At 47.8% G+C, this 22743-nt stretch overlaps 1 protein-coding gene across 1 annotated transcript; it reads right to left on the bottom strand.

Annotated features, from left to right (window-relative positions):
* Nucleotides 1-13990: 13990 nt before the first annotated feature.
* ACTRT2 (actin related protein T2) lies at nt 13991-14685 on the bottom strand. The gene is given in 4 exon segments (XM_088178541.1): nt 13991-14231; nt 14233-14499; nt 14501-14517; nt 14602-14685. Coding segments are annotated over 4 exon segments (609 nt in total).
* Between the last annotated feature and the right edge of the window lie 8058 nt (nt 14686-22743).

The raw sequence follows: 22743 nt of genomic DNA, 5'->3' as shown, positions 1-22743 counted from the left end.
GCTGAAGGAACCATCCAGGCAGTGAAACATTCGATTCTGAAGTGTGTCAGCCACTAAATATGGGCTGGCAAGGCACAACAAGGGTTAAAGAATGACTGGGAAACAGCAAAATGGAAAAATTTCAAAATTTCAGCAAAGGAATAAGCTGCCACTGTCCCCAACTTCTTTTTTAAACAGTTAAGAGCTGCAGCTCTTTTTGAGGTGACACTGAGCTCTGTGAAAGCCCTGCCAGCAAAGCAGGGCAGAATTCTGCTCAATAATCACCTCATCCTTTAATTCTAACAGATGGACCTGGTTATCACCACCCACCTTCACCAGGAAGGGGAAAACCATCACTTTAAAGAAAGACACCCAAAATTCTGCATTTTACTATGAATAAATAGAAATCAAGATGAGTTGGCAGCATTGTCATTCACCAAACAAACCAATTTAACATTTCCCCCTCCCATTAAACACAAACTGATATAAAATTATTCATTTTATCACTGAGGTTATTGGAAAGGCCACAATTCTGACCATTTCTCCATTTAGCCATTTTCTCACTGCTCCTACAGGCAGACATCCCACAAGGAAATTCTGGATGATTCTATATTAATAAAACTCCCAGATTTATCATACATCTGGTATAGATCTGTGGGAAACACAACCTTAGGTATATAAACTGTCCCAAAGTCACAGAAGTAAGAGATGATCTATTAAGGAATAACCAAAACCCAGCTCATGTCACCCAAGAACAGAATCACAACTCAAAAAATTATTCAATCTGGTATTTCTTTGTCATTCATTCAAGTGGCTGCATTTTAGCAAGGGATAAAAAAAAATCTCAATAAAAGAATTTTATTCTGGTAGGATGAGAAAAATGCTAAACATGTTTTTATGGGAGAAACAGAGATAGAGCACTGGCTTGAACACTGAAAAATCTCTCATGCCCTGATCTATAAATAAAACTGGTTGGGCTTTTCTTTTGTACTAAATTTAAAGGAAAGTCTTTTCCATGGAGAGTTTTCTTTAAAGCAAACTCTGCCCCAGAAGGACTTTAACGATGGTGTTTCCAACAAGCAGCATGAATGAATTAAACAATAAATGCAGGCAGAGAGCAGCTGTGTGTTTCTTTAACAGAAGCAGATGAATGTGCAGCTCAAACACGGCTCCAGAAAGGACAATTCCTGATGGTTTTCCAGTTTTCCTCCACCCTGTTCTCCAGGACCTTGGCTCAGGTGTCATTTCCCCACCAGCATCATAAAAAGCTTCCAGGTTGGTGCCAGTGGCCATCAAGAAGAAATTCCAAATTTTGTTGCACACACAATATGAAATAATTCAGTTTTTCTGCGAGTTATGCACAGGGAAAAGGAGCAGAGGCTCTTGGCTGTCCTTGGCAGCCCCAGCAGCAGCACAGAGCACCCAGAGCCTCTCTGATTGTCAGGGCACAGCCTCTCCCTTCCCCTCCAGGGATTTACTGTGCTTGCTCAGGCTGGAAATCGCCAAGGCCTCCCTCCTCATCCTCCTCCTCATCCTCCCAGAACTCTCCCAAGTTCCCACCTGGAGCCACGAGTTCCCAAATAACCCCTCAGGGGACACCAGCAGTGCCACAGCAACCCCATGGCACAAAACCTCTGTCACCAGAGCCACCCAGGGGACACCAGGGCACTGCAGGGGAACCTGCTGTGCTTCCCAATGCTCATTAGCCTGGCACTGATTATTGTCTGTTACAGAAGCAGCCACTAATTAATGTCACCTGACTTTTCAGACACTGTCACCTTCATTTCCTGACCGAACTGCTGCACGTGCACCACATTTCGCTGACAGCATCCCTGCAGTGATCTGGGTTTCCCAAATTATTTTCTGTATCAGCTCTGGAGTTCCACTTGCTCCCACTTTTCCTTCAATTTTCTTCCAGTCCTGATAATTGTCCTGATTGTCCTGATAACGTGTCCTTCACTTTTTCTGGAAAGCAAATGGGTTTTCTGTCCCTTTCAGGGGCTGCACCTGCTCTTTCCTTCTTCCTCTGCAGAGATTTCTCCTGACACGCAGGACTGGGGATCCACAGCACACCCCAGCAAACCTGTGTGAGGTGAATGAATTTGAAGCCAACCTCTCCCCCAACCCTATCCCTGCTCTGTCCTAAAGCTCCAAAAGAAATTTTGTTTAAACACAGCAAAAACCCACAAACATTGAAAGGTTCCTGCCAGAACCACCCCGGCCTTTGCTGGTGCTCGTCACCCACGAGTGATTTCTTCAGGACAAACTTCAGTGATGCAGGTGCACAAACCAGGGGCATAAACCAGGATTTGGGTGTGAGAGCTCTGATTCTCCTCCCTGGAGCTGTGAACCAGCCTTCAGCTCACCACCCAAACCAGCTACAGCTCTCAGAGAGGATGGGGAGCCCCCAGATCGTGAGAGGGTGCAGGGAGGAATCCATGGGCAGAGAACTTTCCCTGACAAAAAAAAAAAAAGAAAAAGACCAAGAGAAAATCCTCTCACTGTCCAGGGCAGCACCACACGTGGTTGCTGCTCCACCTGGGGTGGCTCCTTTGTCCATGTAGAGAATTTTTCCATGGTTTTGTTGGTGGTTGAGAAGCAGGAGAGAAAAATTCTGCCTGAGAAACCTGGGATAGTGGAAGCTGTCCCTGCCCATGGCAGGGGGGTGGAATGGGGTGATCTTTCAGCTCCTTTTCAACCCAAACCATTCCATGATTCCAAGATTCTCCAAGCACACTGACTGACTGGAGACATCCCTGGGAGAAACTGAGATTTATTCCATGACAGAGAAAAACCCCACATGTTGAAACAGCTCAGCCAGACTAAAGACAGGCTAAAGACTAATGAATGGATTTTAGCTGGGCTGCCAATGATCCCAGGGATATGTAAAGCTCATCCTGGCTCACTCAAATCACAGCTCCTCCTCCCCTCCGTGTGCTTGTGGTGACTTGGGAAAGGGAACCGTGGCAGCTTTGGGGACTCTGGGACAGCTGAGTTAACATTTATGGATCCCAAAGGGTCTCTATTTCATCCTCATTAATGCTCATTATATTTCCAATGCTCAGAATGTTTCGTGAGCACAAAGGTTGAACTTCCTCCTACCTACCCTGGAAATACATAAACCCTCAGGTCATTCGACCTGCTGGTGTTTCTATTTCCAGGAGAGAGCAGGAACACTGAAAAGAAATTTAAAAAAAACCCCAAAACAAACCAAGCCTTTCCCAGCAAATTCTGATGTATAGGATGTGACATAATGGTGCAAAAACTTTTGGCAAAAAAAACCCCAGGGGTTTTAAATTGCTCTGCTCGGGTTTTTCTGTGGTGGGAGGTTTAATGGGCTGGGACTGACACAAAAGCACAGACAGTCACCTCCAGAGTGGCACAGGGATGGGGAAAACAATTTCCAGGGCAAAAATATATGGAGTTGAGAGCACAGCTTGCAGGTGGCAGTGACCAGAAGTGTTTGGGGTCACAGGGCTCTCTGCAGGGGACGTGGCACTGGTGAGGTGGCAGATCCACACTGCAGGAGGGGACAGGGACAGGACCTGATTTCCCTTTTTCCAGGACAATTTGCCAGGCTCTGTGTTTCCCTGGGCCCTGCCAGGGCAGGTGACAGCACCCAGAGGCACAGGCACAGCCCTGCCCACACCTGGGGCTCACCTGATGCTTTATGGGGCTACCTAAAATCAGAGGCCACACAAGAGAACAAAACGCAGTTCTATTTATTGAAGGGTTTTTAGGTACATTTAGGGCAGACAAAACTCCTCCACAAGGGCTACATCTAAAATGGACCACAGGTCACAGGTTTTCACACTTTTATAAATTTGGTCCATTTGCATATTGAGGGTTAATCTTCCAATTACAGCTTCAGGTAATGAAGTCATTTACCCCAAGTTTGCTCCCCCCAATTCACTTTTGTTTTACATTTCTCAAGGCTGAGGCAGTGAGGTGTCCTTGATTGCCAGCCTGGAGAGGAATTGTTGTGTGTGACCAAAATGGGAGAACAGCAGCTCACACTGGATATGGAGTTTATGCACTAAAGAATTGCAGGATTACAAATATATGAAAAACATAAAAGCTAAAACCCTAAGGCATCACGGTGGGTGACAGGGCTCAGGTGCCACCCCAGCACAGAGGGTGTTTTGGGGCTTGGCTCCTTCAGCAGGGCCATGAGGAGCTGTGGGCTGGGAAGGGGAAGAAGAAGGAGCAGAAGAATTGAAGATGATGTTCTCTTAAATAAAGCCCCCCCTCCTCAGCACAGGGCAGGAGGGGTTTCTCCACCAGAAAAAAATTCCTTCCTAGGTGACCACGGTGTCCTTAACAAACTTTATTTGCTTTATTTCCAGGCCATGGTGCAGGGGAGCTGCTCCTGCCATGGTTTGGGTTTGGAGCATCACCCCTGATGTACCCTCAGCCCCTCAGAGTCCCCAACAATCCAGCCCCTGCCAGACCCCATGGGCCACCTCCAGCAGGAATTCCCCCATGGAAAGGGTGATCAGGGAACTGCCCAGGGAGGTTTGGAGTCCCCATCCCTGGAGGTGTCCAAGGAATTCCTGGATGTGGCACTCAGAGCTCTGGGCTGGGGACGAGGTGGGGATTGGCCAAAGGTTAGACTCAGTCTTGGAGATCTTTTCCAAATTTAAATGGTTTTGTGAATCTTTGATTCCATGATTTGTAAGCAGAAGTGTGGTTACAGAAGTTTTAATGCAGGATTTTTTTTATCCCATGCTCCTCTTTGCACATCCTTTCTTCTTCTCTTCCCTCTCCCTTTTCCTAATGAAATCTTTCCATGTTATTAATGGCCAGGGTGGATCTCCAGAGTGTGTTCTTTCCAGGATTTTCTTGTTTGCTGTAGTCTTCAAATTTTTCCAGTTCATTTCCTATTTTCCTGCTCTAAACCTCGCTGCCAAAAAAAATCCCCAGAGCAGACTCTGGTAGTGGAACAGAAAATCCCATTTTTTGAGAATGGCCATTTGATCCAGACCCTTGTTTATCAGCAGCAATTCACCCCTCAAATGTGAGCCAGGTCCAGCAGTGGCTGACAGTTCCTCCAGGTGAATTTTTATCTCAGGTAGAAGCATTTCAGTCACTGAAATGGGGAACACTGAGTCACATAATTTATGTGGAATTAGTAATCCAAGGGCATTCAGCCAAAATACAAAAACTGGGTTTACAATGGGCTGTTCCATCAGCTTCCTTTAGGAATTGAATTATTAGGAATGAAATTAATGAAATGGATTTATGCCTAGACAAGATAAATGTTGTCTGTCATAGGCATAATAGACATAAGTGGTGTCTGTCCCAGGGAAGGGACAGACACCCAAGAATTCCTCACTCCTGGATGGGAATGTTGAAATTCCCCGTGGAGAGAACTATTTGGATTGAATGTAATCCCTCACCAGAAAAATTGGAACCATCACAGACACCACTGATATTGGAGCCCAAGTGCAGGATGGTGCCAGTTGGAACGGGTTTGGAGTTGGGGAATTCCTCGGAACAAGCGAGGAGAAAAAAAAAAATCTGATGTAATTTCATGGAATATTGTTGGGTTTAATCACTTCTGTGGCTGCTGAAGGAACAACCTCACACATTCACTTGCTCATGACACAGACACTTCCTGGTAAACACAAACTGGGATTGAAAACCTCTGGGTCAGGCTGAGGGAACTGCTGTTAAATACTGTGGCAGCCTGATGGTGGGACTGGAGATTTTGGGGGTCTGGCACTTGGAATTAGGGCTGAGTTAATTCTGTTCACTGCTGGGATCTTTGACCACCTCTATGTTCACTTTTAAATGTCCTCAGTAATATTTTTGTTTGTTCACTTCTTCCAACTTTCAGGCACAACCTTCCAATAACAAAAATAATCTCACTCTGAAAGTGGATTTCATCTTTTCCACAGCATTTCAGCACCATCAGTTCTACTGATATTCATAAAGAAGATAATTAAATCAGGAGCACAGTCCCAAAAGCTTTTATTTGCAGTAAAAGGAGATGATAAAAGCTCAGCAGCTCATGTGCAGGTGAAATCTGTCTGTCTCCCTTGTCTTAATCCAAGTTTAAAGATTTTGGTTTAGTTATAGACGTCAGATGAACCCAGATGTTGGTGACTTGCCCTGGAAAGGCTGTGATGAGTCTGGAAATGTAACTTCTGAGCCTGCAAGCTGGAGCTTATCCAGGCATTCTGGATATGCAGGATCCATCCCTCCCCTCATAAAGGAGCAATGATCTCAGCAGCAAAATCCCCACAGTTCTGCATCCATCCACTGAAGGCAGCGGCTTTACAGCAGCAGAGCTGCAATCAGCATCTGGGCTGTTGCCTTGGACACCTCCAAAATCCATGATCTCTTCCTCCGGGGGGATGTGCTTCCAGGAAATCCATCTAATTTTGGCTGGAAGTCCTTCAGAGGGTGTCATCAGACCACCAGCACGGCTCCCCTGCTCCGCTGTGCTCCGCTGCTTTCCGAAGGAATCCGGGAATGAAACAACTTTGGCAGCGCCTGGATTTCCACTTGGATTTGTCAGGCTCTGAGGGGATGAATCTTTCCACTTCTCCTCAGCTACAAGGGCTGAGGGGCTCCTGGGTTAGGGCAAGGCTCTGCCATCAGCAGGGTCACACTTGATCCTGCCTGGGGAACCTCAGCAGGAGAAATGTTCCAACACCACCGAGTTCCCCTCTCTGTTCTCAGGGAGACATGCCTGGAAAAAGCAAGCAGGAAATTCCCAGAGGCTCCCAGAGCAGGAGCACTGAGGGACAGGGAATGGGGATGGAGATGGATGTACTGAATTGGGATGGGGAGGCTGGGATGTGACTCAAACCACTGGAGGCATTTCATTCTCCCAGTCCCCTTCCCGTCACCCTCCCAGTTTCCTTCACTTCATCCTCCCAGTTCCCTTCATTCTCCCAATCCCTTCATTCTCCCAGTCTCTTCATTTCATCCTCCCAGTTCACTTCATCCTCCCAATTTCCTTAATTTCATCCTCCCAGTTCCCTTCATCCTCCCAGATCCCTTTATCTCATTCTCTCAGATCCCTTCACTTCATCCTCCCAGTTCCCTTCATTCTCCCAGTCCCTTTATTTCATCCTCCCAGTTCCCTTCCCTTCATTCTCCCAGCTCCTTCACTTCATTTTCCCAGTTCCCTTCAAGGCACCCCAGTGCAGTGGCTCAAATCTGACACCCAACAGAGCTAAGAAAGAACAATTTTAGCTCATTTTTTCCCATGAAAAGTCTCAGCCATGACTGACAGCTGTCTCATTATGGCACTTTTTATTCTTTCCATGCTGTCACTTGTGGTCACAGCTTTCCCAGCTTCTGATTTTTCTGAGTTTTCTTCCTCTCCTTCATTTTCCTTGTTTATAAATATCAGACTGGGGACATAGAACAAATCACCTTGCTGGGAATGGTCCTTAAAGACATGGATAATATCCATGCTCTTTGTCCCACATGCTTTTCCATTTAAAATATTTGGCTTGAGAACGTGGGAGGTAAAGAAATTATATTTGGAGGCCTTTTTAAAACATCTCTTCCATCTCCTGATTTACGTTCTTTGGGACTCGTTCTGTGTAAAATGTTGAACTGGTTGTACTTTAGATAAAAGAAACATCCCAGGCATTGGTTATTTGGAGTTTCTAATTCTTTTCTCCCATATATCTTCATAAAATCGAAGTGCCAGAGCCCTTCCTCTTGTTCCTGAATTTATTATTTTATTTAAGCAACATTCATAATAACACTTTAATATTTCCCTCCAGTGCTGGGCTCCTGGGTCCCACTTAGTGGCTTTTAATGACACAAGAGCAGCTCAGAGCACCTGTTGAGCAGGGCCTGGTGGTTTAGTTCCAGTCCCAGGTGATGCTGCTCAGTCTCCTCTGTCCTGTGCTGTCCTTCTGTGCCACCCCCTGGGACACAAACACACTGAGGTAGCTCCAGCAGGAAGTGGGGATGCAGAAAAATCTGAATTAAATTGTAGAATCATAGAACCAGGATGTGCTAAGCTGGAAGGGACCCACAGGATCATCGATCCAAGCCCTGGTCCTGCCCAGACCCCACAACAATCCCAGCTGAGCATCCCTGGGAGCATTGTCCAAACCCTCCCGGAGCTCTTGGGGCTGTGCCCATTCCCTGGGGAGCCTGGGCAGTGCCCAGCACCCTCTGGGGGATGAACCTTTCCCAAAATCCAACCTAAACCTCCCCTGGCACAGCTCCAGCCGTTCCCTGGGTGCTGTCCCTACTCACAGAGAGCAGAGGGGGCGAATTCAGCCAGGTGGTTCTTTGCACCTGTCAGTGCTTCCCTTTGGATCATTTCCTTCCTTCTCCCCTGTGAGAGCTCCGGGGGAGGTTCTGCAGGGCGAGGGGGATGGAGACACCTCAGGGTGTTCCCAGTGTGCTCCCTCCTCCCTGGGGAGCTGCTCGGCCCTCTTGGCCCCTGGGAATTTGCTCATTAAGGCAGAGGGGTAATGAGGGGATGCAAACCCTGCTGGGAGAGCTCTCCTGGCTGTGCCCGTGCCCAGTGTGGCACTGGGTGCCCAGACATGCCACCAGCACGGGGACAGCCCTGCCACACACACACACCCTGGGTGCTCTGAGCAGCCCCAGCTCCTGCAGCTGCTCCTGCAGCCACGGATCCAGGGCCCTCAGAGAAACCAGAATCAATTTAGGCACCTAATCCCGGGATGTCTGCGGGTGAATTGGTTTGGAATTAATCGAGTCCAACAAGGCAGTGAAAACCCCAGGAACGTGTTGGGCTGGAAAGGGCTGCAGCCCTGGGGATGGCAGGACAATGCATATTTTACACCGTGAATTTTTTATTAAGGGCTGGGGTTTTTTATTTTTTTATTATTGAATATGAATATTTTACATGTCCGAGTTCAGAACAATGCTTTTTTTGGCTGGCTCTGCACTTTTCATGGTTGTGTACCCTTGCATTGCATAACTGAGAGAGATCCATTTACACACAGGGGGAAAGGGGACTAATGAATCTCAGCAAAGCTAACTTTACTGTGTGTGAAAAAACAGCACTCTGAAGTTTTCCAAATAAAAAAAAAAAATACATACATAAAATCCCTGCATGGAATGGCTTAATAAAATCTGTGTGTGTGTGGGTGGGTGCACGTGTGGGTCTGGGGGTAACAACTGCACAGCCTGAGGAGCTGCAGCCTGCTCCAGGCAGGGACATCTCCACCTGGAAAAGCTCTGGAATGTTCTCTCATTCTTCATCTCAAACCCCTCACATTTAGGGACTCACCTGGATGTTTCCAAAGTGGGAGAAACGGAGCTGGAGCTGCAAATTGCTCGGTTAATCATGGCAGGGAGGTGCTCATGCTCAGTGCTGGGCTGGTGTTTTCCTGCCCCTTTTCCTTCCTGGTCACTTCCAAGTGTTCCAGATGTTGTTTCACACCAGATGTGCACTGCAGCCCTGTCCCTGCTCCTGCCCCAGCCCTGGGAGCATCCAAGGCCAGGCTGGAAGGGGCTCTGAGCCCTGCTCTGGCTGAAGGTGTCTCTGCTCACTGCAGGGAGCTTGGACTAGATGGGGCTTTAGAGGGCCCGTCCAAGCCAAACCATTCCATGACTTAGTCATCCTTAAGCGTTCCTGGTTTTTGGGACAGCTACTGCTGCATTTCCAAGGAGCTTTGATCACTGCCACACTCCCACGAGGAGCTGCTGGATTTGCCAGGGCCAGGCTGCCTGGAATCCTTTCATTCTGACCGGGGATGGAGAATAAACACCGGATTTATTCAGGTAATTCAGACCTGATCTTGCCTGCTGGGCCTGTTCTGAGCTCTCTGAGCACCACTCAGGAAACAAAGGTGCTCCTTTCCCAATTTTCTCTGTGCCCCTCTGGAGGAGTTGCCCTTGGCATCTGTATCCAGCTGATTTGGGGACAAATTGTCCATCTCCATCTCTCTTGGAACCTGCAGGGCAGGGCAAGAGCACCTCCAGCGTGGATGGGGGACAGGAGACTGGAATAATAAAGATGAGAACTGTCCAGTGTGTGTTTGAATCAGGGGTTTTGTTGTGAGTGTGATAACAGGGACGAGGCCAGAGCTCTCCAAAGCCTGCAACCAAAACCAGGCAGGGTGACAAGAACCACATTGTTTGGGGAAATCACTGAGCATTGTCCTGGGCTGACATCACAGAGTCACAATAAAACCTTCAAATTCACGGGGAATGGGCAAAGTGCAAAATGATGAATTGTTTGACATTTAAAAGAAAATAAAGAGCTGCTGCTGGATTGAAACTTAAATGAGACTTGGGGAGGGAGGGAAGAGGGGAGGGAAAAAATTACCAGATTTTGCTGGAATAAAGTTAATTTTCTTCCTGGTAGCTGGTGTGGGCTGTTTGGGAATTGTGCTGGGAGCAGTGTGGATAACAATGGGATGTTTTCATTAATGCTTGCACAGAGCCAAGGCTGCCTTTGCTCCTCACCCACCAGCAGTGGATTGGGATACACAAGGAGCTGGGAGGGGACACAGCCAGGACAGGTGACCCCAAGTGACCCAAGTGAAATTCCAGACCTTGTGGCATCGTGGTCAGCATAGACAGCTGGAGGAGAAGAAGGAAAAGGGGGAAATTTGGAGTGACAGCATTTGGCTCCCACACTTTAATCCTCATAACCAGTCCTCTGCCCACTGGACTGGTGATTTCCTGGGACCAGAAAGATGCCAGGAGTTTACAGAATCCCAGGATAGCTTGGGTTGGAAAAGCCCTCTGGGGACCATCCAAAGCTGGGTTACCTGGAGCAGGTGGCACAGGAACATCCAGGTGGGTTTAGAATGTTTCCAGAGAGGGGCACTCTACACCCTGCCTGGACAAATTTACAATTTAAATCCCCCATGTATCCACAGCACAGGTGGGAATACATCAGAGGAACGACTCCTGCAACTCCTTTCCTGTGGGACGGGAGCTGAGGGAATCAAGTCTCAAATGATTGATACCTCAGCCCGTCCAAACCAAAACTGAAATAAAAGCAAGGGAAAGAATTCCCAGTGCCCTGTGGAGCCATGGCAACACAAGGTGACCAGGAGGCTGAAATGGAGTCAGGGAACAGGTGCCAAGTTCTGCTATCTCGTGGTGTGCCCTTGAGCAAAGTCGTGCCTGAGAGGGGAATGGAAAGGGCCAGGCCAGTCCCGGGGTGCTGCAGAGCAGTAATGATGGGCTGTTGAAGGATGCTCGGCTGGGAGGAGCTGAGCTGGGTCCCTGCATGTAAAATGAGTTTGGTATCAATGGATCCAGCTCGGATTACACCAGCAGTGCTCTGTGAGGGTGAAATCTCATTAAAGCACTCACAGAGCTCTCTGGGTATCACTCTGTGAACGCAGGTGAACACCCCTTCCCTTCCCTTCCCTTCCCTTCCCTTCCCTTCCCTTCCCTTCCCTTCCCTTCCCTTCCCTTCCCTTCCCTTCCCTTCCCTTCCCTTCCCTTCCCTTCCCTTCCCTTCCCTTCCCTTCCCTTCCCTTCCCTTCCCTTCCCTTCCCTTCCCTTCCCTTCCCCACCCCCATTTTCACCCAGGTTCTCTCTTTTTTTTCCAGCAAGTTTTTTTAATTATTTCACATCAGATTTTCTCTGTGCTTTTTAAAAAATTTTATTTGCCTTAGATTAAACACTTCGGCCACTACGAATCCCTCCCCATACAAAAGTCAGGGAGCTGTGAAATATTGAAACTGTCCCCAGCTGTCCCTCGTTTGTTCACCCTTTCCCAGCAGACTGACACCCCAGACTGGAGGAGAGATCCAACATTGCTGATCCTGATTCCAGAACAGCTCTGGAGCTCTGAATTCTTGCATTAACTCGGTGGGATAACACAGATCTCAGCTTTGGGAAGCCTCTGGAGCTGGAAAGCCTGGTGGTTTTCCCTAAGTCTTTGCTTTCTTCTAGGACAAGGAGAAAAGGAGGTTTGGTGGGGTTTGTGGTGTTATCCCAAATCCCCTGCTCACGTCCTTCCAGCCCATTTGATTTTCCTCCATGCCCTGCTGGGGCTGGCTGAGCCCAGGGGTGGCTGTGCCTCCTTCAGAGCCCTGGAAATGTCCTGCAGGAGAGGAAAAGAGCCCTGGAGGGGAGGAAAAGAGCCATGGAGGGGAGGAAAGAGTTCTGCAGGAGAGGAAAAGAGTCCTGGAGGAAAGAGTTCTACAGGAAAGGAAAGAGTTCTGCAGGGAAGGAAAAGAGTCCTGGAGGAGAGGAAAAGAGCCCTGGAGGGGAGGAAAAGAGCCATGGAGGGGAGGAAAGAGTTCTGCAGGAGAGGAAAAGAGTCCTGGAGGAAAGAGTTCTACAGGAAAGGAAAGAGTTCTGCAGGGAAGGAAAAGAGTCCTGGAGGAGAGGAAAAGAGCCCTGGAGGAAAGGAAAGCGTCCTGTAGGGAAGGAAAAGAGTCCTGGAGGAAAGGAAAAAAGCTCTGCAGGAGAGGAAAGAATCCTGGAGGAAAAGAGCCCTGCAGGGAAGGAAAAGAGTCCTAGAGGAGAGGAAGAGTCCTGGAGGAGAGGAAAAGAGCCGTGGAGGAAAGGAAAGAGTTCCGCAGGGAAGGAAAAGAGTTCTGCAGGGAAGGAAGGAGTTCTGCAGGGAAGGAAAAGAGTTCTGCAGGGAAGGAAGGAGTTCTGCAGGGAAGGAAAAGAGTTCTGCAGGGAAGGAAGGAGTTCTGCAGGAAAGGAAGGAGTTCTGCAGGGAAGGAAGAGAGCCCGATCTCCCCGGCAGGGCACGGAGGAGGTGCCAGGCGCCTGCTCGGTCCCAAGGCAGCAGAGGGCATCCCTGAGTTTGGAGATGGATCCCCGCAGCTGCAGGAGCACTCAGCCCTGGAGCCGAGTGATGGACACGGCCGATCTCAGCTCTTTTCCAGCCAGTCCTGAGCAGATTCACCGATGTATCTGCAGGGCATTTCCCCCAGTCGTTCCTGAGCAATTTATAAATCGCAGGGCCAAGCAGAAATTCAGATGTGATTTCTCTTGCCTGCATGGAAGCAGTGCACATATGTGGCAGGTGAGGATAAAGATCTCTGTAAACTCATAACTTTCAAATTATTTAATTGAATTTAAATTTAATTGCTGAAAATTCACACCTTTCCTAGGAATTCATTAGTTCACTTAGCCAGTATATTTACACCAGTGGAATTATTTATAAACACTGAGCATAGCAGGGCAGATTTGTTTAATAATTTCAGCAAAACTTTTCAGGAGCATCACTTTCCCCAGCCCTTGGTGATAAGGCAGAGAGATAACACTTCCTCCAATATATTCAGCTTTTCCCAAAGAGGATTGATGCCAGTTTGGGATTGATCTCTCAGATCCCTGACATTAAATATCTCTTGAGGAGACCTCTAAGAATAACCCCAAGTCAGGTACCTCTCACCTCGTGCTAATTTAATATTTTAATGAACATTATGATCTACTTTAGTTTCACACGGTTCTGATGTTGGATTATTGGTGAAACTCCAGAGATGGACAAAGAGAGGTGATGTTTTATGGGATTGATATGTTTTTTATATGTTTCATATATGTTTTTTATATGTTTTATGTTTTGCCACAGCAAATCCCACAGGAAGGCTGCCAGGAGCCCAGGGATGTGAGAGCATCTCCCAGGTGTGAGAGCTCTGCTTTAGCAACCACACCACTCATTCTGGGAGCAAAAAACAACCCTGCAAGTCCTCTGAGCTCCTGCACGACATCCCCAGGGCCGTGGGGAAGGGTCACAGCCCCTGTCCCCCCTGGTTCCTCCTTCTCTTCCCAGTCCCTGGCACTTTTCAGGGCGTGGCACTGAGCCAGTCCCCGCGGGCACGGCGTGGAGGGGGCTCCTTCCCGAGTGTTTAAAAGTCTGACAAACTGTTTGCAGTTCTAGCAGGGATCAACACGTTTCTAGAATTAAACCCAACGTCTTGGATGGCAATAATGCTCTGAACAAGGACTCTTTCTTCAGCCCAATGCACAAGGGACCTTTCTTTAGTAAGCTATAAAATCACTTACTATAAATCAATTATTTTTGTACTGATTTATTAACTGCTCTCCAGCTGGTCAGATTGGCACTTAAAAAAACTCAAGAAAACCTCCTGGATGGTCCTACTGAAATTTTCAAACGGATTTTTCTCTGGAGCACCGCTGGTCCAACCTCATTATGGTCTCCCCTGGTAGTCCCCATATTCCTAAATGCTCTTAGGCTGCCAAGCGTGGAAGCACCAACCCACATGGAGCAGATCCAGCCTCGGGCTGGAACAGCCTCCACATGAGCTGTGCTGGGAACTCCTGCCTGGAGCTCCCTCAGAAGCCTCTCTGAAAATTTGGAAAGGAGAGGACCTGCCCAACAGGAGCACATTTCTAAACATGTTGGGCTGGACACGCTCCTGACACTTGGTGATGCTCCAGAGGATCATCCTCCCAACCCCTGGCTCTGGGATTTCTGCCTCTGTGGGTGTTTCAGGAGCTTGGAATAGCTGCTCTCCTGCCTTGACAGCTCATCCATCAGGGAGAATGTCCTCACAACTCAGTTTTCCTGGCTTTTCTTGCACATTTTGGCTGGGATCTGAAGCAACATAATGCAGTTTTTGCCCTGGCAATTTCCCTCTGCTGTGCTGATGCAGTGCTCAGTGTTTGGGCACTCACCAGGTGTTTGGTGACACCTCTGCCTCAAATCCAGGCTGGCAGTGCCACCTGGCAGGTGATGGCCTTGGAAGGGACCATGTGGTGGCCCAAGATCAGCCTGGCCTGGACAATTTCAAATTTCATCTCAGCCATTTCTTCTTTGGGGCACAAAGGATTGATGGCCCCCAGTCAGCACTCGGATTCCTCCCAGTCTTCTCCCTGCCCACCCCAGGATGCAACTGCACCAATTTCCATTGGGAAGACAAAATGTCCCTTTAGGACTGGGTTCCTTTCCCAGTCCAGCCATCCTTATGGCTCGCTCCAAACATGACGGGTTTGCATTTGGAGAATCCCAAACCAGCAGAAATAACCCCAGAGAGAGAGCAGAGTGTCCAGAGCCAATGGCTGAGCTCGTGGGGCAGATTCCTGATCCTGGGTGGGAATGGTGGTGACCCACGGTGGCTCCTGGTGCAGAGCTAAGCCAGAACCTTCCAGATCCTCCAGTCACAAACAGGAATCATTCCACTGAGCTCCCTGTGATCTCAGGCTCCTGTGATCCCTGTTCTCCAAGGTGCCATTCCTTTATGATCCCAATCCTCTGTGAACCCAGTCTTCTGTGATCCAGTCCTCCAAGATTCCAGTTTCCCATGTGCTCAATCCCCTGTGACCCCAGTCCTCTGTGATCCAGTCCCCCATGAACTCAGTTCTCCATGATTCCAGTCTCCAAGATCCTAGTTCCCTGTGAGCCCAGTTTCCTGTGATCCCACTTTCTTGGGCTTCCAGTCCTTCATGATCTCAGTCCTCTGTGATCCCAGTTCCCCATGATCCCAGCCCTCCAAGCTCCCAGTCCCTCATGATCCCAGTTTCCAGTGATCCCAGTTTCCCCGTGATCCCTGCTCTCCTGATCCCAGTTCCCCTGATCCCACTTTCAGTGATCCCAGTTTCCACTGATCCCAATTACTGGTGATCCCAGTTCCCCCATCCCAGTCCCCCATGCTCCCATCCCTCCAAGCTCCCAGTTCCCTGTGATCCCAGCCCAACAAAATCCCATTTCCCCTGATCCCAGTTTACAGTGATCCCAGTTCCCTGTGATCCTAGTTCCCCTATCCCAGTTCCCCCAATCCCAGTTTACAGTGATCCCAGTTCCCCTGATCCCAGTTCCCTGTGATCCCAGTCCCCCTATCCCAGTCCCCCTATCCCAGTTCCCCCGATCCCATTCCCCCATGCTCCCATCCCTCCAATCCCCATTTCCCCACAGTCCAGGGATGCAGCCAGTGCAGAGCCCGTGATTCAGGGCTGCTCCTGCTTCCCAGATAAATTACAGCACAGAATCGATGGATTTTTCCAGCCCCCGAGGCACAGAGGAGGGGGAGTTGCAGTAATTGCATTTGCATTGATTTATATTTGGACTCTCTTTGGGGTTTTGCTGGGTTTCAAAAGGAAATGGTTTTAATGAGGTCAAAAATAATGTTCAGAATCCAAAGCCCAAATATTGCAGAGACCTCAGAGGGAAGGATCCCTCAGTGGAGAAGGTGCTGCTCCCTCAGGACTCAGGTCCTGCACACCTGGGGACTCTGGGAGGGGAAGAGAGATGAAAACCAATGAGATTTTTCACTTGTGCCTCTGGCTTAGCTGAGGTTCTTCAAATATTTCCAAGAGTTGGTGAAGTTTAAAACCATTTTTTCTCCTTCTAAATATTGACTGAGTTACTAGTTTGCTTTTCTTAATAATGTGTACACTGGAATCAGACCTTTTCCAACTGATCCTTTATGGGAAATTCCTAAAAATTATTTTTAAATAGTTAGAAGTAACTTTGGAACTGATTATGGCATTCTTGAATATTTTCCCCTTTCCTTGTTGCCTCATTGGAACACTAATTTTTGATAAAATCATGAAATTGTGAAATAATCTCATTTAGCTTCAAGAGAAGCAAAACTCCCAAAGAAGGAAATCTCTACAGCTTTAAAATCCAATCAGAACTGACAATTCAAATCTGTTTACTGAGGAAATTTCCTTTAAAAAAATAAATAAATTACTCTCTACCTTCAGCTTAAATCCATGGCTGCTGGAGTTTAATTGCTTCTCCTTGTGGCCCTAAAACCAGGGCAGCTTCAAAGAAAGGGTGGCTTCTATTAAATTTAATTACCCTTTCCTGCAGCTCGCATGGCAAAGGTGCTACAGCAACTCCAGGAAGGTGCTGATGAATCGGGGGCAGATTCCAAACAAAAATATGGATTAAACAGCAACTTCAATGCCAGCAAAGGCTGCCTGTGTGCAGAGATGTTTGTACCCCAGGTAAATTCCTAAAACATGGAACCAGGCGTTGTCTCTGTGGGTGTTGTTTCCATTCTGCTGAATTGTCAGCAATGTCCCCAGACCCCTCCATAGCTGTGTACATCCAGCCTGGATTCTCCCCCTGCTCCATTAATGCCAACAGGTGCCCTCAGCATTGCAAAGGTTCTTCCAAACATCCCCCAAGAAGCCCCATTTAATCCTGCCTGGCCTGCACATGGAGGGCTCTGCTGTCAACACGAGGTTCAGCATTAAAACAAGGGAATCCTGACTGGGATGATTAAACCTGGACATGGGAATGCTCATCTGTTCCCTCAGATTGCTTCTGTCACCTTAAAAAAGGACATGTGTGAATTAATTTGGGCGCTGTGGGCTTTGCAATAAAGGGAATGGCTGTCTGTGTTTAGCTCAAGAGCAGTAAATTGGATTTGTGGATGAGACAATGTGAGACATCAAACCCAGCCTGTGCTCACCTGGTGCTCTGCCTCATGCTGATGTGACAGGATCTCATTTGGGAATGGAGAAGTGGCTCATTTTCTGAGAGATCTGGAGAGTCTTAAGAGGACACAGCCCTAAGCTGTGCCAAGGGAAATTTAGGTTGGGTGTTAGGAAAAGGTTTTTTACTGAAGGAGTGATAAAATACTGGTATCATCTGCCCAGGGAGGTGGTGGTGTTGTTAAAACACATCCCTGGATGTGTTTAAAAAGAGGTTGATGTGGTACTCAGTGCCATGGTTTAGCTGAGGTGGTGTTGGACTCAGTGATATTAAAGGTCTTTGCCAACCTTGTGATTCTGTGAGACACCAGGGGAACAGGAGTGAGAGCAGCAAATCCACCCCACGAGAGCCACTGACACCTCTACAGCTCCTCCAGAGGGACTGGGATCAGAGCTGTGACCTCTGCTCTGGGACAGGGACAGGAGCAGGGAATGGCTGGAGCTGTGCCAGGGCAGGTTTAGGTTGGATTTTGGGAAAGGTTCATCCCCCAGAGGGTGCTGGGCACTGCCCAGGCTCCCCAGGGAATGGGCACAGCCCCAAGAGCTCCAGGAGGGTTTGGACAATGCTCCCAGGTGATGCCTGGAGATGCACAGGGAGGGATTTTGGGGTGTTGTGGATGATCCTGTGGGTCCCTCCCAGCTCAGGATATTCCATGATTCCATAATGCCTTGCCTGGGTGGTTCCCACTGTTGGGGCAGAACGTGAACTCAAAGCTGAGAGGCACCTTGGAAATGCAGGAAAACCACAATTCCCACAAAATCCCACACAGGGATGAGCTCTGCCCCAGTCAACCCTCAGGCTGTGCCACCTGGCCCAGGTACACCCCGAATTTGTGATTCCTGCTGGGAATCAGCCAGGCTGTCCCTGTCTGGAGAAACAAGCCCTGCTCTGACAGAGTCAGCCTGGGGACTGAGACCCAGCAGGTGGGAGAGTCAAAGCAGCAGGTCAGGGTGGGAGGGGAGGCAGACAGAAAGAAATCAGGGGCTGGGAGCACTCGGAGCCTACACAGCAATAATCACCCTCACAGATGCTTAGCTCTAACAGCCTGACAAGATCCCTTTCTCCACAGAGGAGCTGTTTGATTGCTCCCATACTTGTTTCCATCCCAAATCCCCGGGTTGCAATGTCTTTGTGACACTCCAAACATCCACAGAGCTCTTTGAAGTCGAATTTTAATGTGTTTATTGACACCAGTTATGATATTTCAAAACACATGGGCTACAAATTGTTACCATGCACTGTGAGTGTTTACAGTAATCCCTGTATTAAAACAAACTCAGCCTTTCCTGATGATTTTATATCTTCTTACTGACTCACTTGCCTGTGTTTATTTAAACTCCTGTTGAGGGTTTTTTTTAAAATATTCAACACTTTTGAAACATTTATTAAAAAAAACCCCGACCCTATCTGCAGATCTCAGATACTTTTGGAAGGTTTTGCCTTCATTTTTATGGGTGCCACATGGCCCAAATCTCCCTTTGAATTTTCACTGCATGAAAAGAGAAATGGTTTAAAACTCTCAGTTTTTTGTGTCTACTGCTAAGAGTGATGTCTTAGAAGAATCCCTACAGAGCACAAAGCTCCTCATCCTGCTCCATGTTTCTTGGAGCACCAAAGTTCCTCAGAGAGAGCAGGACCCACTCCCATGACTGCCCCCATTCCCACATTCCCTCTACAAAACAAAACCAAAAAACCTCCATTAATTGTGGCAGGAATAAAAGCACTGGGAAAAAGAGTACAATCAATGTTTGCTAAATGGAAAAAAAAATTAAATTAAGAGAAACATATTTCCTTAATAATTCCTAAAAGATAGGGAGGAAGAGACATGAAAATTTCAAACAAATTATAAAATAGAAATAAGGTTACAGGAACTGCTCTTTAAAAGGAAACTTAAATTTCTGCCTGGCTAAATTGGAGCAGTTCTGGAGACTCCTCCATGCTCTGCTTGTCTTTAGGCTCCCAAAGTCCAACCAGTATCTCTGATTTAATGGTATCCTCTGAAATGTAATAAAACCTGCAAGTGATGAACAACTGGGAAGGTGCAGAACCCACCGGGATTCAAATTTCATTCCATGATTTGGAATTCAGCATCTGAGAACTACTCAGAGCTCACAGGTTATTTTTTTTCCTCATGCTGGAGAAAAGCAGGAAGGATCTAGACATAGGAAGTGATATAAAGTGTACCTAAACAAAAATCTTAGAGGAAAATTTCTATATTTAGGGTAATATTCTTGATTATTTGAAAAGGAAGAGGAGGTCTGGAATATACTTCGATTTTTTTAATTGTCTGAATGTGCTGAATCAGATTAAATGACTTCACTCAACTGGGATCCAAGCACTTACCCACAAATTAACAAATTTCCTGGGAAATGGAAAAATTGAGGCCTTGGGAAATAACTCTGCAGCTCTGTGATGCTGCAGGGACCACCCCAAAACCTCTGGAATCACCTCCCAAATCATCTCCTGCATCTCCAAAGGGGAATTCCAGGCTACACCTGGTCCCTCTCAGCTAAAGAACTGGAACTGGACAGGGAAACTAAGGGAAAGCAGCACCTCTTATCATCCTGCAAGGAGCACTCCGGGATGCAGAAGTGGCACAAAGATGTCCCCAACACCTGCATCCAGCTGTGCCAGCCCCTCCCTGCCACACCCTTGGCTCAGGGGCTCTGCAGGTAAAAGAAATCAGAGTTCCTGGGAGCTTCAAGGCCGTGTGATGGTGAATCAGGGGAAAGCAGGGCTCTCTCACCCTCCGTTCTGCACTGAGCAGGCACTGAGCTGCTCTGCAACCTCACCGTGGCTTCCTTCAGCCCAGCTCTGAGCCTGTTCCCAGGGCTGCAGGGCCAGGGCTCACGGGCAATGGCTCAGGGCTGGCGGTGAGGTAGGAAGGGACAAGTGGAAAGCATTCCCACATCCCCACACCCCCATATCCCCCCATCCCCACACCCCCACGCTGCCATGGGGTGTGCAGGGCCCTCTGGAGCAGGGCCAGTGGCTCAGGTCAAAGCTCGGTCACTCGTCCCACGAGCTGCTGGGGAACATCCCTCAAACCCAGCCCAGCAAACAGCCCCGAGAGCCAAGTGCCAGCTCCAGCTGGCACCCCAGGGCATTCTCTCCCGCACTTGTGGCAGTTTTGGGAGGTTATGAACAGTTTACTAACGAGAAACATGTCGGGACACGGGGCCAACAGGCTCGGTCTGGAGGAAGAGCTGCAAACGACACGAGAATGAAAAACTGTGGTGGCAATCCTGGAGCAGCAGCTCCACAGCCTGAGAAGAGCTGGATGTTTGTACATCCCAACAATTCTGGGATCAGGGGAGTTGGCTACCTGCTCTGAAGGTGTTTACACCACGCATTCCTAAATATTTGGAGCCACTGATGACATTAAGGACAACTTGTGCTCCTCAGTGATTTTGTTCACTTTGTTTTGTGGGACCAGCTCTTCTTTTGTAAATAGGAATTTGATCCAGCAAAAGGCTGGGAGAGCCCTGAGCAGCCAGGGATCCTCAGCAAACAACTTTGGTGACTCCCTTTAACTCATCTTAGCAAATTTCTGTTGGGAAATAATACCTTGTTTTGATTTCTGTGTAAGAAGCACTTGCAAACAACATTTTTTTTTCCCCAGCACAGGCTTCCCAGTGATCAGTTCAACCCTAGACACCCACTCTGAGGCAGAAATCAGCACCAAAATTGAACTGACAGATGAGAAAGCAGCAAATCTGAAGGGAAGCTTCCTCCCTGGTGGGTCTGCTGGGAGCAATTCCAGGCAGCTCTGCCAGGGCTGGACACCCATCCTCACTGGGAGCCAGTATTTGGGTGCAGCAGGAGAGCTGGGCAGTGTTTGTCTGTCTCCCAGTGCTATCCATCACTGTGTTTACCATATTTTCCTTTTCTTTCCATAACTCCTGGCTTCACTCATGTCTGGGTGTTTTCTAACCAGCCTTGAGGTAATAAATCAAAGCTGTCAGCGTTGGAAGAAAATTAATGTGAGAAGTTGTTCCAAAGGCCACCAACCTTTTCCCTACTCCCTGTGTGCTGTGTTAATCCAGGATTCCTCAACAGCTTTCAAAGTTTTCCTATTTTCACAAAGTTTTGAGGCTCCAGATGCCCCCTTTTCTTTTTTTTTTTTTTTTTTTTTTTTTCCCCCAGGGGTGGCTTTGTACCCTGCATTAGCCCAAACTGCTGGAGTTTCTTCAGATTTCAGACAGAAATGAGGGTGCTCAGCACAGCTCCAAAGCTCACCCTGGGCTGTCTCCAGCCAAGCCACAAGCAAAACCCAGACCCTGAGCTGGGACACGTCAGGGGCTGAATCTGGGTTGAACTTTTACAGAGGAAAAGGCCAAATAATTAGAAACCAATCCTGCTGCTGTGCCCTGTAGTGATGACGCCGGTTGAATTATTCATCGGGAGTTATTTATCCCAGGAATGTGGCTGGCATTTCTGCTGAATACATTACTTGCAAGTTTTGATTTCTGGTTTCATTACTCACCCTGCTCCAACCCCAACCTCCTCATTTCTGAAAGTCTCTTTTCCAAGGCTGAGAAAAGGAACACTTGGGACACAACCTTCAGCTGATGTGATCCAGCAAAACGCCTCCCTGGGAACGGGCAGCCTGGCAGCTCCAGCATTTCCCTGGAACTCTGGAAAAAGCAATGTTCTTACCCCATTCAGCTGCAGATGAACTCTGTAACCCCGGGCAAATCACTTTGTTCCCCCTCACCTCTGGCTGCACATTTATAAAATGGACAGAGTATTTCACTGTAAGATACTGTAAGGCCAGATATGTTAAATTGCCCAGTTACTATGGAAACTGGGAAAGCTCCTAATGCAGATGGATGAGTGCAGGAGCAGATGCACCTGACTGAAAAATCATGAGCAGTTGGGAACTTCATTAGGTAAAATCATGGTGTAATCAGGAGGATTGTGGGAGCCACCAAAAATTCCTTTAATAGAAAGTACCTGCTTATTAAATTTGGCTCTGGGCAGACACTGAAGATTTTTCCTCGAACATTTTCAAACTCTCACGTTGAATTGTTCTGTTGAAATTTCTTCTGAGATGTTTAGGTAGCAACTAAAATTCTGTCCTACCAAACAAAGATCATTAAAACCAGAAGAGCTATTGCAAAATCAGCCCAGAAGTCTAAAGACTGAGACATATTGAGAAAGAAGTTTAATTCCAAAACTAAAAATCTCATGCGCCACTTAAAGAGAAAGTACCAAGAAACTGCTGAAGGCAACTGTGGCAGTTTTCCCTCCACTGAAACACTGCTGTTTTAATTAAATATCCACAAAACATTGCTGCTCTCTGCTTTTGGATCAGAATTCAGCTGTCAGCTGTCCAGCTGGACATCTAAAGGTAGCTCAGAGCTTTTTCCAAGCACAAATGGAGCAAGAACTTCAACACCCAGGCCAGCGTGTGCCTGTTA

Source organism: Sturnus vulgaris, chromosome 25, assembly GCF_052056855.1.
Source record: "Sturnus vulgaris isolate bStuVul1 chromosome 25, bStuVul1.hap1, whole genome shotgun sequence".
Lineage (NCBI taxonomy): Eukaryota > Metazoa > Chordata > Aves > Passeriformes > Sturnidae > Sturnus > Sturnus vulgaris.
This window is presented reverse-complemented; position numbering and strand designations above follow the sequence as displayed.